This window comes from Podarcis melisellensis (genome assembly GCF_964234715.1).
Source record: "Podarcis melisellensis genome assembly, chromosome: 3".
NCBI classification, from domain to species: Eukaryota; Metazoa; Chordata; class Lepidosauria; order Squamata; family Lacertidae; genus Podarcis; species Podarcis melisellensis.
In genome coordinates, this window is record NC_138530.1 from 92841053 (window position 1) to 92858387 (window position 17335).

At 43.3% G+C, this 17335-nt stretch overlaps 1 protein-coding gene and 1 long non-coding RNA gene across 3 annotated transcripts in view; both read right to left on the reverse strand.

The window, feature by feature from the left end:
- Positions 1-415: 415 nt before the first annotated feature.
- Positions 416-3395, reverse strand: LOC309366626. Its single transcript, XR_014166817.1, has 2 exons — positions 1432-3395; positions 416-1349 (listed from the first exon to the last, which is right to left on the reverse strand). It is a non-coding gene; the product is annotated as an uncharacterized lncRNA (long non-coding RNA).
- Positions 3396-5051: 1656 nt separating this feature from the next.
- The window catches only part of GRHL1 (grainyhead like transcription factor 1), a 59906-nt gene continuing 47622 nt past the window's right edge, over positions 5052-17335 (reverse strand). For both annotated transcript variants that reach the window (XM_081906259.1, XM_081906258.1), the window contains exons 12-16: positions 16984-17021; positions 16158-16246; positions 14486-14571; positions 9768-9832; positions 5052-8196 (exon numbers count right to left, since the gene is read on the reverse strand). In XM_081906259.1, the coding sequence (XP_081762385.1) occupies positions 8082-8196; positions 9768-9832; positions 14486-14571; positions 16158-16246; positions 16984-17021 (393 nt within the window). In that variant the 3' untranslated portion in view covers positions 5052-8081. The remainder of the gene's footprint in view (positions 8197-9767; positions 9833-14485; positions 14572-16157; positions 16247-16983; positions 17022-17335) is intronic.

Below are 17335 nucleotides of genomic sequence, written 5' to 3' on the forward strand. Positions count from 1 at the left end.
TTGACGTGCTTTCGAACTGCTAGGTTGGCAGGAGCAGGGACCGAGCAACGGGAGCTCACCCCGTTGCGGGGATTCGAACCACCGACCTTCTGATCCGCAAGTCCTAGGCTCTGTGGTTTAACCCACAGCGCCACCTATGTCCCGCAGCCATTCCTACTTAATCCAAATGGTCCACAGAGGTTGAGGGAACAACCAGCCTCCCTGCTGAAAACATTGCCCAACCCCTGCAACATAGTGATCCCCCACCTTCTTAGAGCTGTTTCCTCCACCTGCCCCCCAAAAGCTAGATTTTTGTTTTATACATAAATATGTGAGGTGCATTCTGCTCTTTATCATTCTGGAAAGCTTATTCAGTATTTGGGGCTAAGCCAGCTATCACATTCTGTGTTATGGAAACACACACATTTTTATCAAAAAAACCAACCAAAAACACTTTATAGGGCCTAGTCTAGTGTGATGTAGAGAACCACAGTTGAATCAGGATTTGAATCTGGGTCTCCCCCAGTCCCAATAATTCAACATTCTGACACAAAATTTGCCCCAAATTTCTCATAGCTGATGCCCATTCCCTCCCCTCAAAAAATAAGAACGATCCGTCCTCAGTAAAATAATACTGATGACTATCATGAAGCATTATCTGTTCTCCAAGGATTCCTATCCTTGCATTTCTGTGTAATGAGTCATTGCTCTGGGGCTTGGAGTCCTCTTGCAACAGGGTAGGCTGCTTTCTTTGCAAGGATGGTGAATTCTGCTTTATCATGGGCAATGACTGGATTATCCAATTATGCCTAATGCAGAAGCCTTGTGATTATTATTTTTAAAAAACAAAAACAAACTAGCAAGGGTAGAGTTGGCTGATAAAATGCAGATCAGTTAACAATGGTTCAGGAAAAGCTTTGGCGAAGAATTGGGCTTTGAAGAAAGGAAAGAACAAATAGACTCCCTCCTGTGTGGTATTAGAGGAGATACTTCTTCATTATTTTGGTAGGCCAGTGAATTCAGGACACTTAAAAAAAAATCATTACTAATGAAATAGAACAAAACATCTGGCTGGAAAAATAGTGTAAACATGTTCAAACATGGTTTTTTGTTTTTCTCAGAGGCACCAACTTTCAATGGGGAATTTGGGGGGTGGGGTTTGAAGGACGACCGAGGAGCCAGGGGGTGGCAGAGCAGCTTCAATGGCTGGCAGTTCCCTCCTCCTTCTGCCACCACTCTTCCCCCTCCACAGCAGCAGCAGGAGGAGGAGCCAGGACTTTGAACATGGGGGACAGCCCCCTTCTCAAAAATATTTGGGTTCCCTAGGGGATGGCGCTCCTGGTTCCACTGAGGGCACTTCCAGACTGTCACTATGTTCAGGTAGGGTCAATCGCATACCAGCAAATTGAGGTTGCAGAAATAAAGTTGATTTGGACAACCCCCTTGTGCAACAACCCCCACCCCACCCCCCAAAATCAGGCTTTTTGCAATAAGCATAATGGTGAGAAACTGCATTGGAAAGTGGAGGGTAACACTTGCTTGGCTCTGCATTATAACAAATCAGAATCAAGGCTCATTCGATAGCGCATACCATCTTACTTCCCTCCAAACTTTGTACAAATAAATGAGTAAAGATATCTTCTGGAAGCCACCTCAACCATCAGGTCAAGGGTTTGGGAGATCCTTGGGCAAAATGCTCTGCACTTGAGCTGCCCCATTTCTTCCTCCCCACAGCTGCCACCCGCTTCACTTGCTCTGTTCCTCTTGCACCCCTGCCCAGAATGCAAGGGCAAGGTGAACAGAAACTGTTGCTGCTGCGCCTGTCACTGGAGGGCACAGGTTAAAAGGCAGCAAAAGCAAGGGGGGGAAGGAAGACTGTGTCAAGAGGCTCTAGGGTGTTGGCGTGGGCCTCCTGCTGGGGTGTGGCCTTTGGAGGATGCCTTGCAGCCATGGTGGCTGATGCCCATTGGGGCTTGTGGGGCAGAAGGCAGGGGGACCAAAAGTAAAGTACCACGATCACCATCCTACTGCTTGCTGAATTCTACTCAGGCAGCACTGACACTAAGGAGGAGGAAACTGCAAGAAAGAACTTTTTTGGGAAGTTTTTTAATGACTGATGTTTTAATGTATTTTTAATCCCCTGTTGGAAGCCACCCATAGTGGCTGGGGAAACCCAGCCAGATGGGCAGGGTATAAGTTATACATTTATTATTATTATATAGTATAAAGAAGGTGGGCAGATAGGAGCAGCCGCATTTGCCCTAATGGACTGTTTTTTCACTTTTCTTTCAAAGGGTGCAATCCTACAGACACTGCCTTGGGACCAAGTCCCATTGAACTTAGAAGCGGGACACTGATTTCCAAGTAAACAGGCATAAGCTTCAGGTTTGGATACTTCTAGGATGTTGTTGTGTTTCAACTTTAGTCAACAAATCTGTGTCCTGTTGCAAGCCAGAGGGTTTTCCTGGAAACCCAGGAAACTGGAACTTGGTCATGTGTGTGTGTTTTTAAGCAAATGAATTGGGCAATATGGGACCAAGAACATGTTTATTCACTGTTTTATTTATAGTTTGGCTATTCTAGGAACTTTCCAGGGTGGCAGTAGTGAGAAACCAGCAAGAGACTTTTGGCTGTTCTGCGCTCCAGACAAGATACCAGCGCCTCTCGCTAAGGGAAGCCACATTGTTGTGTTCTTCGTAGCTTATTATCTTGAATCATGTTTAGGCCTTTCCTACAAGTTATGTCGACCTCACAATGTCTGCTTTGAAGCACTCAACAACAAGGCAGCTCTTATCCCAAACCATCTCTGACCTACAGTGTAAGCTCTTCAGTCGGAGGTTAATTGACTGCTTCTTGCTGACTTCAATTTGTATTATTTTCATGTCTTTGTAAATTGTAAACAGTTACAGATGCAGGATATAAGTTTCTGTAACTCCACAATACACGGCAGCTTCATCCCAGAGAAAACTCCTGATAAAGACAAGGTGATGGCGAAATCCAATCTGAAAGGATTCCTAGGAGAATAAAACCCTCTCTAAAAGGAATGAAATAGTGGATTAAAAGGTTGTACTCAATAAAGGGTGATGAAGAAAAGCTAAGCAGAGTCTGGCATTCCAATTTTAAGCAGGTTCATTTATTTCAAATGGCTTTACTAGGGGGTGCTTCCAGACTAACTGCTTATTAAACATACTGGGCATTCATCCTTTGATTTGTTTGTGCAGCAGTGAAATGATATTGTGTTATGGCAGAAGTCACCCCACACTTTCCTTATCACAGAAAGTCCTATATTTTGGGGAAGCTGCTTTTGTCAAGCAACTGGAATTGTGCATGCAGAATCTGCCAGTTATGTGATTGAATTTTGAGAAACTTTGGTAAGCTGCTTTGAAAGGCTACTGGGAGTATAAAGAGGAATATAAATATTCTGAATAAATAAAATAATATATATATAAAGGTTGAAAAGAGTTGATCCCAAGATGCCAAGCTCACCTTCCTAGTCTCTGCACTACACCATACACGGGGAGGTGCTCAGTGCTGGATTTAGGGCATTGTCAGTTCGCCCCCCAACAGGGCACCTAGCCAAGGGGGCACAAAACTATGACATAGTGCAGTGTGGAAGAGGGCATCAAATTTTGCTCTCACTCAGGGTGCCATATTACCAAAGTCCACCCCCGTTCTATTTGCTTCACCAAAGGCCGAGTGCACTGTCCTACAGGCCAGAGCAAGGCATGTGCATTTACTTAGGCAATTGCCCAAGCAGGCCAATGATAATGATAAGAGCAGCCAGGTCAATCTAGTTGGCACTGTTCTTCATCGCTTTCTCTGAGGGTATGTGTACATGCAGGCCAGAGCAATTATGTACATTATATACATTGCAAAACAAGCAGATGGCATGATGGGCTGCTTATTTGCAGCCTGTGTGCAAAGGCGAACAAGATCGTTCTGGAAAGGGAAGGTGATATATGCCTCCCTTAGCTCCTTAGCAAGGTTGGATTTTTCAATGATTTTTCATTTATGGATGAGAAGCATTTGTTGAAAACACATAGGGACAATACACTGTGCCTTTCGTTGAACAAGAACAGCTGCAGATATTCTATAAGGGTACACTTAATAATAAAGGGACAGAGCTCTGACAATTGAACGCTTGCTGGTGCCTACAACTTAAGACCAGGGAAGGGAACCTCTAAGTCCATCAGACGACACCTTCCAACATATCCAACCATTGGTCATGCTGGCTGCAGCTGATGGGAGTTGGAGTCCAGCAGCTTCTGGAGGGCTTAAGATAAGTAAAGTCAAATGTTTTCAAGCAGTGGCATGGTGAATTTTTTTGTAGGGGAACAGTTAGGGCCAGAGGTTGCAAGGGCGATATGGGGGTGTAACTATGTCCTGATGTCATACATGTGAGCATCGTGCTTCCCTCCCTAAGCTGGGTATAAGCTTCCCATGCTTTGGGAAGGAGGCGTCAAGCCTCTTACAGGATGCTGAAGGTCTCCTGCCTCCTTCCTGAAGCCGAGCAGACTTGGGGAAGGTGGCAGGAGGGCTCTTGGACCCCCCCAACTGGAGTATTGTGCCTCCCAGTGCTATTTTTCCAGAAAAATGGAAAGAACTGGAAGGAACTCACCATGAACACCTCCCTTGTTCTCTTATAATGGCAATGGCACCTACCTGAGAGGTGCAGGCACTGAGTTCTGGCTGAAAAAAAGTCTGGTGGCAACCAACCAAAATATTTTTTGCCTTCATCTGATAATTGTCCATTGGCCCCACCTCACCACCCTAATAATGGAAATAGTGGCTTCCAAGTTTTAGAAAGGACTCTTCATACATCAATACATGCAAAATAATTGGCGGGTATTAGGACAAAGCTACAAAGAGCATTTTTTGTGTGCTCTTCACCAATCCCTAGTTTCCACCATTCTAGATCATAAATGCTAGTTAAGGAATTCCCACATTGATTGAAGCTGTGAAGGTGAACAGTAACACAGTTTGAGATATCTGCAGGCATTGTATTGGCTTCCCACCCTCCAGGGAAACGTTTAAGTAATAATTATAAACATTGGGTAAAGGTAACAGAATGGTTACAAACTGACATATAAAATTTAATAGTTCTTGCTTTTACAGTAATTTTTCAATTAGACAGACAAAAAATAGCAGACAGGACCAAAATCAACTTCATAGAACATTACAAATATGGCTATAGTTAAGCCCCATGTCCCCGAAAACCAATCAGTAGTTTAGGCATTGTATATAAATAAGCATCAATTCAACCTTTTACACAAAAAAGACTGATCCCCCCCAGTCCATTCCACTTAATGTAGGAAAACTTCAGTTTTCATCAGACATAAAATTATGCACTTAATGTGTGTGTGCGTATAAAAATTACCTTGTCAAAGTACCTTTTATCTAACCATGAAGTGTAAACTGCAGCATATTCAAAGGTTGCTGTTTTTGATAACAAGATTTGCTCTCTCTTTTTTTTTAACCAATAGCTGTTTGGCCGTTCAAAAACCTGTGTAAGTTTTCCCTGTAGGAAAGGTGCTTTTTGGGGTTCATTTCCACCTATATAGTTGATTTTTACACATTTCTTTCTTCAGGGTTCCGCTGCTAGGCAACTCACATGCAGAACAAACAACGGTATCTACTGTTCATTGAACTGAGTGCTGTTCAACATAGCAAAGAGCATAATGTGCGGTGTTACAGGCAAAACTCTGTACTAGCATTGAGAAATCACAGGCCCCATCCACGCTACGCATTTAAAGCAGGATCATACCACCTTAAACAGTCATGACCCCCCCCCAAGACTCATGGGAGCTGTAGTTTCCTAAGGATGCTGAGAGTGGTTAAGTGACCCCCTATTCCCTCTCACAGAGCAATAATTTTAAGAGCGCTTTAACTACTGCTGCTGAAAAACCCCATTAAAGGGCAGCAGCTATTTTGACATTTCATGCTTGGTAGATCTACGTAGGCCCTCTGTGGCGTGGGCATCAAAACTAAGACATGTAATCATGTGGGAAGGTGAAAGATACACCTGGCAAATTAGGCCCCCATAAAGTTTCCTGTTTGGGCCTCATCTTTGCTGCTTCTTTTAAATATCTGAAGTATATCAAAGATTACCAGTATATCAAAGCCGCCCAGAGAGGCTGGTGTAACCCAGTACAATGGGCGGGGTACAAATAATAAAATTACTACTACTACTACTACTACTACTACTACTATATTCAGTCAGGCACTTGGGATTTTTTACATCCAAGTTCAACAATATCTGCAGTTCTACTAGTAAATAAGACTTCTCTTGAAAACATGGCTTAATAACATTTGGCATCAAAAACAAGATGAGTAAAACACTTTCCATCCATGATCATGGTCACTGTAAATCACAAACAGCACCATATATCCATTAACTAACTGTGAAGCTAACATGAAGCCCCATATCCATAATGGTGCATCACTGAAATGATGAAACTGCGTGATAAAAGGCAACGAATGCATGCATTTAGACTATCTTCTTTCTTTTAAGTCATAGTATGAATGAGCCTCATGGGTCTTGCACATAACTACTTTGTTCCTTCCTTGGCACAAGCCAACACAAAACTTTAAACAATGGCTTCATATTATGGCTTGTTCCGAAGCCGCTAACCACACTTTCCTTATTCAGACGTAATGGGAAACTGTAGTTGACCAAATACATCCTAACTTGTTCATTCACTCATGTGAAAGGAGGTGTGAAGCAGCCATGAGGTTTGTTTGTATCATGTAGGCCTAGATATGCCACCCTTATGCAGACTAGAGGATGGATCTACACTTGTTGTTTACAACGTTAAAAATGTGTTATTAAAATGCAACATCAGATGGCACTGCAGAGCAGTGAGCGACTGACTGTGGAAAATTGCTATTCAGTGTGTGTGTAGTTTTTTTTGTTTTTTTTTAATGCTTAGCAGGTCAATGTAGGTCCGACCTGAGTTCCCCAAATAAACACTGTGCCAAACACAAGGTGGGCCATAGCGAAGTTCAGAGAAAAAAATTGGTGAGAGGTAAACTGGTTTTTATGGTCCTGAGGTTCAAGACATCAAATCTTATCTTCAAGGAGGGTACACGTGGCCTATATCTCTTCACATTTGCACCTTTGGAGAAAATATAGACTCATCCCTACAACTGCTTACTACCGGACTGACACACTACTTCTAACCTTGAACTTTATTAATTTACATGGAGACAGTCCCACCTTATCACTTGATGATAAATATTAAGTATGCTATGCTAAAACTCATGCCCCTCCCCCCTCCCCCGCAATTCCCCCCTTACAGGAGACTGAACACATGCAGCATAAATTTAATTTAGAACTGAGGCTGCTTTTCTCAGTGTATTATTTATATAAATACAGTCCTTCCCAATGGGCTTCACCACATTTATTCAATCTATATTGCACACACACACACATACACACACACACACGGATATCTTATGTATCTTGTCTTACATATATATATGTATATATATTATATGACTTATATGTACATATTTACAACCCTTCAAAATACACTGCATTTATATACAAATACAGCTCACCAAGGGGATCCATACAGTAATTTAAAGGAAGTTCTTCATAAAGCAAGGCAGTTTCACATCCCTAAGATGTTGAAGAAGTAAATGATAGCCATATGCCCTATTCGGTAGTAAACATTATACGAGTCCAGCCTGTCTGGAACTCCTGTAAGCATCAATTGGAGTTTTTTTGGGGGAGAGCCTAGTAAAAGACTCTAAACTGATGAAGAAACACATACACATTTAATAAGCAAAGGGGATATGCAGGTAACTGCATAGTGCTTTAGTAAAAATATTCTGGGGTGTGTTCCCCCCCCCCAGGGGTGGGGGACTTGGAATTCCAATTCATTGTCTTTTGTTTATCTATTCCAAGTGCAGCGTTGCTCCCAAGAGGACAGAAATGTTGGAAGCGCTGTTAAACAACAGCCAAAATATACTCTTCCCTGGAAGAACAAATGGCTTCTTCCCTAGAGACACGTTTAGATCCTGAGGACAAAAGTAATGAGAGGTTTTGCATTCACCACCTTCATTTAAAAGCCCCACAAGAGGCCCCAACGAGCTTGGTTTTAGATCTCGGTGAGAGTGAGCTTGTAAGATCCAGCCGCCTCTTCAATCTGTAACTGGAAAGTATCCTCGTTGGAATAGTGCTTCACAATGTTATCGTCCATATTCACCAAGATGCTAAGGAAATAAGAGAGTATTAAAAATGGGACGCTTTAAAGCCTAGTGGAAACACACCCAGTGGGGCAGCAGAAAGCTAGGCCAACCCTATGGGCATCATCATCATAATCTTCTAGGTCAACCTAACAAAATACACTTCTGTGATGAACAAAATAAGATCCGGGTCTCACAGGGAAAGTTACATTAGCTCTCAAGGTTCCCGTTTTTCTCTTGCCAACTGATGGAGGGAGTATTGGGGAAATTTATGGATTTATTTTTTCCCCAAATAGGAGCTGCTTTCTAGCAAACCACAGAGCAGATTGAGACCAGTTAGAGGAGGGCTTCTCAAACTTGGCTCTCCAGCTGTTTTTGGACTACAAATCCCATCATCTCTAGCTAGCAGAACCAGTGGTCAGGGATGGTGGGAGTTGTAGTCCCAAACACACACACACACACACACACAGAGAGAGAGAGAGAGAGAGAGAGAGCGCACGCTAGAGAACCAAGTTTGGGAAACCTCGAGTTAGAGGTTCAGCCTGCCAGACAAAATCTGGCAAACACTAACATACTCAAAGTGCTTGTTGCCACGATACCCTTAGGTCCTTGCTACCCAATGAGGAGGAAAGCTACCTACAATTTCAAATTTGCAGTTACATCAATGCTTACTTGTTTATCAAAAGAAACAGTTTAAGGACCAAACATGTGATAAGAACAGAGGTGGGTTTATGGCAGCACGGCCGGTTCCATAGCACTGGCTGCTGAGCCTAGGGAGCGCCACAGAGTGTCACAACCACGATGTAGTGAATTGATCAGAACGCAAGAGGCTGTGTGTGTGTGTGTGTGTGTGAGCACGCACACACATACACTCTAAATTTTGACACCATGCAAGACACTGCTGAAATTTATCAAGTGAGGTGGACTACAAAACATGTGCGATATTGAAAAGCTGTTCCCTTTCACAGCAATGCTGTGGGCCTCAGATTCTCTATTGCCAAAGACCTAGAGCAGCGGTTCCCAATTGGTGGTCCTCAGACCCCAGGGGATCTGCATAACCCACCCAGGGTGTCCGTGGCACAATTCACATAACAAAAACTACCACAGAGATATCAAAATTTGTCAAAAAGTAGGCTTGGCTTTTGAAAAACTGGGGGGTTCCCAGTACTTAGCTAATTGGGAACCATTGTCCTAGAGATACCACTTCATCTTGCTGAGAGATTGTTTCTGGGTATTCTGACAACATGCAATGAGTACAAGAAAGGGATGTGCTGTTCCTGCCTTGAGAGCTAAGTGGTGATTTCTTTTCCCTTAGCAAAACTATTTATTAGTGAAGAGTAAAGACTTAGCACACAACCCAGGGTTGTTCTCTCTTTCTCTCCAGCAGCTGAGGAATCATGCAGTGAGGGTGAGTTCACTTGGATTAGCTCACTTTTGCATTCTAATTCTGTGTGGCAGCTGTACTCTCAGAGCTCAATATCTTGGGGAAACAGTATTGCTCCTGTTCAAAACAGGTTCAGTGTGGGGAGAAGGCAGATATGTGTACAGAGAGTGTGAAAAACAACATGTAAGACGCCATATCTTTTCAACATACTCACCCTTTTTTACATTTCTTGAAGACTTTCCCAATTTTATCCAAAGGGACATCGTATTTGTCAGATATCTAAACAAAGCAAAAAGGAAAACACTCGCAAAAATGAAGTAATAAGACATGAAAGAGTCCTCACAAATTGCATTTGGAGTTTGCGCTAATATTCACGCTATGTGCTAACCGTAGTTCAGGACTGAAACCATGGTTTAAACTTCCAAACACACAGCAGTGAAACCAAGATGCAGAGAAGCTTGTCTTCTCTCACAGTCTATCCTGTCAGATTTATAAGTTCATTCTATGGCAGAGCATCCTCTGCCATAGAATGGACTTATAATAGCTTGGTCAACTATGGTTGGCTCGCTTGCTATACATTCAGTGGTCAGAGATTATGGGATGTGCAGTCCAACAATAATCTGGAGGTCCACCGGTTGAGCATTCCTGCCCTACAGAAACCAAAAATTGGTCAAATATTTAACTTATTGGCAATAATGAACACCTTTTGCTTTCATAGTATCCAAACCTTCTATTCAAGATGGTAAGCTTTACAAAAGAGCACAAGAGTTCATAGTGGTTTTTAAGCAAGAGATTCCTACTGTGAGAACTGAGGGTGTGCAGGCTCGTGAGAGAACAGTATATGTCAGAGACTCCACCTGGCTCTCCACAAACATCTGAAATAGTTGTAAAAACATATGTACACCTTCCATCCAGACCAACAGCCTGTTCTCACAGAGGCCAGCTAGATGCCTATAGGAAGCCAGAAGTGGACTCTTTGCCTAAACCTCTTTCCAAGTCATCAAAGTTGGTGGCTATCAATACAGTGAGCCCCGTATTTTAATTACATGCTGTGTTCTAAGCAAACCAAAAACCAAGCAAGCAAGAAAGACACTGGTGTTATTCTGGGGGAATGCCATAAAACGGGAGTAGAATGCTCTAGCCATCCTGTCCACAGACCCCCTCAGAAAGTCAGAGTCACAAAGCAGACTGAGCGGCTTGCGGAAGATCTACAGTCTCACCCAGCTGAGTGCTCAATGGTGACAGGAGAACATACCTGAAGACCCTGGGAAATGGAGAAAGGATTCCTCCCCCCCCCCAATATACAAGATGGTGGCCCAAGGCCATGAAAGGCACTACACAGCAGTTCACAAAAGAAGAGTCTGCTGGATCAGGTGAATGGCCCACCTAGTCCAGCATTCTGTGCTTGTGGGAAACCAGCAAGCAAGACTCAAGCACAAGACCACTCTTCTCTCCTGTGGCTTCCAGAAGCATTGCTGCCACCAAACTGTGTAGGCAAAGCGTAGCCATTGTGGCTAGTAGCCATCAACAGCCCTGGTTAGAGGATTATTTCTGGGTTTGTTCTAATCTCAGCACCAAATGCTAATGTTCATAAGATGGCAGATGGCATTTTGTAGCAGCATAGTTTCTCCATACTTGTGCTTTGGTTTCCAATTGAGGGGAACTTATGTTGCAGCCACTGAGTTATGTCAATCACTCCCCACCCCACACCCTTTCTCCTTAACAGCCAAGTTTACACAAGGCACAAGGTTCGGAGCACCTCTTGCATGCAAGACATTTCAAGCTGCTGTGAAGGAATCTGAGATCAGGGGCTGGAATCTGAAACCCAAGGGCAAAAGCTTCTGAGCCTTCCCAAAGGCTTGGTTCAACTCCATAATCCTAGCTGGCTTAATACATAAGGCAGACAAGCAAAGGCAAACAGCCTAAATCAGGGGATGGGCAGAGGGTATGCCTCTGGGTGGGGATCTGCAAGAGTTTCTGATTCCCATCTTCTTCTTCTTTTAAAAAAGGAAAAATAAAGGAAAACCAGGAGTAGGGTTTTCTGTATGAGCTGTGAGGTCAGTTCTGGTTAAAAACAAATTCCCAGGCTGAGCATTAATTCAGGGATGCTGTGTTCTTTCATTCTAACTATGTCTCCTCTGGTGAGCCACTGTTTTCCAGGCCAAGGTGTTCAGATTAGGAAACAAAGCAGATTCTTCTAAGCATGAAGTCTGTCTTGGACTACAAATCCCATCATCCCTGACCATTGACTAGGCAGATGTGAGTTGCAATCCAGCAGACATCCAGAAGACACCATGTTGGCAATTGTTGAGATATTCCAGTTAAATATAGTCTAGCTCATACATATCAATGGATCTACTCTGAGGAAAACGTAGTTGCAAACCTGAATTCAGGGGATATAGTAATGGGGGTGATCAGGGTTACTGGATAGCAGAGATGTTGGTACGGGGTGTGCCCAGGGAGACCAAAACCCATTTTTGTGTGTGACGGGCCTCAGAATTCCTTGTCGGACACACTGCATCCCACAAAATGCAGTGTCAATGAGAAACACACACACACACACACACACACACACACAGCCTCCCACCAATGTAATTTTACTCAGAGACCAACATTTGTAAATTAGCATCTGCAGGTTTTGTGCAAATTTATGCCATGGAATCTGGTGCTCTGAAGCTTTGAAGCCACCTAGCAACACCCTAGCAATTGTTTTGGAGCTGGATTCCTTTTGGGAAATTGACTGGGGGAGCTGCAGTGGAACCGATATAAAAATTAGAGACCCAGGGTGTTGATTTTGCAAAATGTTTCAATATTAATTGCATTCAGCCTTGGCCTAGAATGCATTCCTGTGTGCCTGCATTTTGTGACTCATGCCTCCCCCTCCTATGTTGTGTTCCACCACTCCTATCTGACCCTGAAAGTGGCACAGATGGCAGGATGTTTTTCTGCATCTGCTGTGAGTTGGCACTGGCATCTCCTTGAGAAGTTCCAGGGAGAGATATGGGAAAGGAATGTCAGCAACCCTTACTGAAGGTCTGGTTGCCTAGACAACTGCCCGATCTGTTAAAAGCTGAGACCAAAGGTTTTGAAAGGCCCCAAGGAGTTTGATACCAGTGTGGAGTCATGTATCTTTATATCCTTTTACCTGTAAACTTTCTTGATGTATGTAGAAGAATGGTTGATGATTTATGACTCTTTGTTTGCTGTGTTTGAACTACTGTGTATAAGCTTCGTTCCGATTTGTGTCTGGGCAGTCTTTTCTAACTGGTTCTGGTTGGCAAGACTGTCCGATTGCAAAAGTAAATAAACCGGGTCCCTAACTGGATCTGATGACGCTTCCTGTAATTTTCTTGGTTCCGTGTTGGTAACAAATTTGGTGTAGAAGCCAAATTCTTACCACAGAACTGAGGACTCGTCGACAAAACTATTGTATTTTTTATATTTTGTTGGGAGCTGCCCAGAGTGGCTGGGGCAGCCCAGTCAGATGGGTGGCATATAATAATAATAATAATAATAATAATAATAATAATAATAATAATAATAGTTATTCTGCATGTTCCACACATAGAAAGCACAGATCTGAGTGGTTTTCTGCTCAACACCTCTACCTGAAACAAAAATAGGATTGCCCTGTGAAAATGTCCCTAATAAGACTTCAGATGTGGCTGTTTTCATCCCACATTCTCAAAATGTATTTTAGCCTTGATAGTTTCTTGGTTAAGCTTTGCAATGAAGTAGATTTTTTTATATATACCTATGAGTGTGAAGAAGCATACACAAAGAATATCTTCATCCATTATGCAGCATGGGGGTGGAGAGAGAAAGAGAGGGAGACAGACAAAGCATTTTTAAAGAACCTGGTACACTGGCAAGACCTGAGCAAGTAAGGTCATTCACATGAGATCAACACTACTGTCTGCCTCATTACAAGAGATTACATGCTAATTTTGGCATAGGGAAAAAAGTCAGATTGTAGGAACTTGCAGTTAAAGAGGTCAGCCACAAAACAAGGATCATTTTCTGTGTCAACAGAAAACGAAGGCACATGCTGTTCTCCAGAGGACAAAGGGGTGCACTAAGTGGCTTGTCTGCATGATCTAATCCTGATTTAATAAGTCAGGATATGCATCAGCGTCATGCACCCACATGCAGTCATTTACACAAGTGGGGAAACAAACCAGGAAGTCACAGTTCACCAATGGTCTCATGTTGCATGCAAACCTGGAACTATGATGAATGGCTTCGAAACAAGCCAGGATGTGAGAGCCAGCTTTAAACCATGGAAGGACCAAAGAAGTTTTGTGCGAGGGCATGAAGATCATGCATATCCTGGCATATTTAAGTAAGGGTTTGATAGCACAAACCGGGCAAATCTATGGGTTTTCTGAGAGCTAGACTGGTTCCTGGAGCTCCCATAGTCATCCTGGGCAACAGCTTTACTGGTCCTTTGCCTAGCTCTACCCTTCTGTACTATGAGATTGGTGGCTGTCCTTTCTGTTCTCAGCTTCCCCTTCTTGTTAGCAAAGTACCGGTACATGAGATGCATGCAAAGAGGACACACAAGTAACCAAAGCTCTTGCCTTCTCAGTTCATAAAACATATCAGTGGAAAATCTAATGTTGATGTTACGCTATGTTCTTTCTATTTCATCCAAAGGGTCATTTTGGTAGTGAAATTGGTTTTAATGTCCCCCCCCCCTCCATCAAATAAAATATTTGCACAGGATGCAACGGGGTCTAGAGTTGGTGCAGTGATTCAAGCACAGCTGCAATTTTAGGCTTAGGGAGAACAATTCACTAGGCATTTCTATTGTTGAAACCAATAGGACAACCACACCAATTAGCAAGGTTATATCCCTGAAGTACAGAAAGTTGGGCATCTTGTTTTTCCAGCTTTTACTAAAATTTGGTGCTAGAGAAGCTTGCAACTTACAGCTTCCATTAGACCCTTCAGAGACGGACTCTTGAGCATAAGTGCATCAAAGACTTCTTCCGATTCCTTTCGAACATACAGCAACACTGGAACAACGACAAAGTCAATGAGGATTTAGAAAAAAATCAGATTGAAAACAAACATTAGGCATTTATTAGTCAAACAATAAGTGAGATGCTATAATGCGGCACATAACTATTTCAGGCCAGAACAATCAGAAGCAGTACTTTAAATCCATTCTCTGCAAACCAGGCAGAAGCTTGATAGAGTTTGGGCCTGCCTACGAGAAAACAGGACTGGAGAAAATTCTGCACTTGACTCCTCATAAATGGACACTCCAGGGACTTGTCACAATAAATGGTTTCTTTGAGAGCAACCCATCCCCCACCTTGAGAATGAGGTGGTTCTTCTACTCTTAGAATTTCAAAAGTCAAAATATGGTGACATTCGGCTGGACGTTGACAGGACTACTGTGATGTCATAGAATGTTCACATATAATCTAAACGACATGAACAAAATTAAACTGGGCCCATCAACTCAGTGCACTAACAGCAGGTCTCCCAAAATGTAGTGATTCACGAGAAATCAGTCGCAGTCAGAGTTCTTTGGGAATAGAGATTGTCAAATCACTCATGAAACTGTAGTTCTGTCTCCAAACAACTCTCAGAACCCTTAACATACCTGTGGTTCCCAGAATGGACTTTCGTCGAAGCAGTAGCTTTCAAGCGATTATAGTAAAGTTTGCTTATAGGTACAGATGTGAATTCAAGCAACTAACCTCCCTCACCCCTACATTCTAGAAATAGCACAATGACTTGGGCCAGGGTCAGGTGTACCTAGACTGGGTGAGGAACTCTGTTTTTCAGCTAGCTGGATTTGTGATGTTCTGGTGGCATGGGAGACTGATCAATCAATCAATCAATCAATCAATCGGGAAATTCTGTTTGCTAGATATTTTTGTCCCATCTATGAAGACCTTGAGCCTTCAAATCAAGATATCGGAGACCATTTCACATTGCAACAGGGAGCCTCAAGCGCTTGGGATGTGTCAGCACTGAGGAAAGCTGTGCTGAGGCTCAAGATCACACAAAGCAAGGAAACTGAGCACTGTATATTGGCTGCCCTTAATTCACCCCTGTGAATGAACGCTATCAAAGTTCTATTTGCTATAGGCGATAACAGTACCACACCTACAGTTTCAGTTTATATTATACTAAGATACCGGTCAATAGGGGTGAATTTAGGGCAGCACTGCCAGAGTGAATAACCTTCGTGAATTGAAGAGCTAAAATGGAAGGATGAAGTGGATTAGAACTGTAATATGCACAGCTTCCTTAAGTTCTCCATGCAAGCCGGTGACCTATTTTGTTACTTGCTATAATGCAAAAAGCAAGCCATCCATTCATGTTGTGGAAGATGACAATAGAGGGGGGAAAGTTTTCATTTGAGTGAATGTTTCTCTGGGTTTAGAGCTGCCTCATGTGGTTTATTTTGTACTGTGTATTTGATCCCCCCAAGTCAAAGTGGCCAGGTGTGAGGGGAGGACTTTTGGATCTAGCCCACAGGCAAAATTAACTAACACAAGCCTGCCTTTTAGAATCCATACAGGACTATTATGAAGTACAACCCAAACAGTGCTTTCTTTTCCTTCTGGTAAGTGGCGTTGTTTACCTCTCTTTGGTTCTTCTATTCGAGACAGCTTAACCGGGGTGGCAGCAAAATCATCTTCATTGATATAAGGCCCCCTCTTCATGGCAGAGCTACAAGAAAACCAGCCAGGCCATCAGATCACTCAATCCGAAAGCTTGCAAGACCACTTGCCCCAAACCACACCTATCAGCTGGCTTCACTGGTGGCATCAGCCAATGGGCAAAAGGACAGTGTTTAATCGTGCAATGTCTGTGCAGTCCTGCTCCCAGCAGGAAACAAGAAAGCGGAATTTTAATCCCTGCTCATCTGCAAAACAGGTATTAAAAGTCCTCTGCAAAAGTGCTCTTTGGAGCAGCTTGCGTGCAAGCTTTTGCAAAGGATTTAAGATGTCTCCTGCACTAGAAAGGGAATGTGGGGGGCTCTTTTAAATACTTTTGCAAGGCTTCCCCCTCCCCCTTTAAGTCCCCACTGTCAGAGGCTTAAAGCGGAAGTGTAGAGAGACTTAGGGCAAGGAATTTTGACAGGTGGGCGTCCCCGCTACCCTGCCAATCCAGTGATCTTGTCAAGTGGTGGACCCACTCACTGGTCACATTTGGCCCACGAGGCAGATCCTGATAAGGATTTGGCCCATGGAGGCAAAAAGATTCCCCACCCCTGCTTTAGATGTTGTTTAATTCCCATCCATCCCAGCAGACATTGGCCAATGACCAGGGGTGATGGGGTTGTACTCAGTAACACCTGGAGGGCCCTGAGTTCTCCATCCCTGAGTTAACTAGAACAAAACAGTGCATTCCTCATTCAAAAATATTTAGCAGCTCTGGAGTATGGAAGTAGTAACAAATCTTACCCTTCGCCCTCCAGTTCTTCAGATGCAACAGGAAAGACCTAGAAAGGGTACGGGGGGGGGGGGGAGTCCAGTTATTTTTACATGTTCTGGAGAAAACTTAATAACGGATCAGTACAATTGTGTTGCATGTATCTAGCAACCTTGACAACTGGTAGAAAAGTGCTGTGGAAACCATTCAGAACTAGCCATTGTCTGCTACTGGTTTGCTTTCTTCCTTGATCCATCACCAACTTTTATACAGTGGTACCTTGGGTTGAGTTCTTAATTCGTTCCGGAGGGCTGTTCTTAACCTGAAACTGCTCTTAACCTGAAGCACCACTTTAGCTAATGGGGCCTCCTGCTGCTTCCGTGC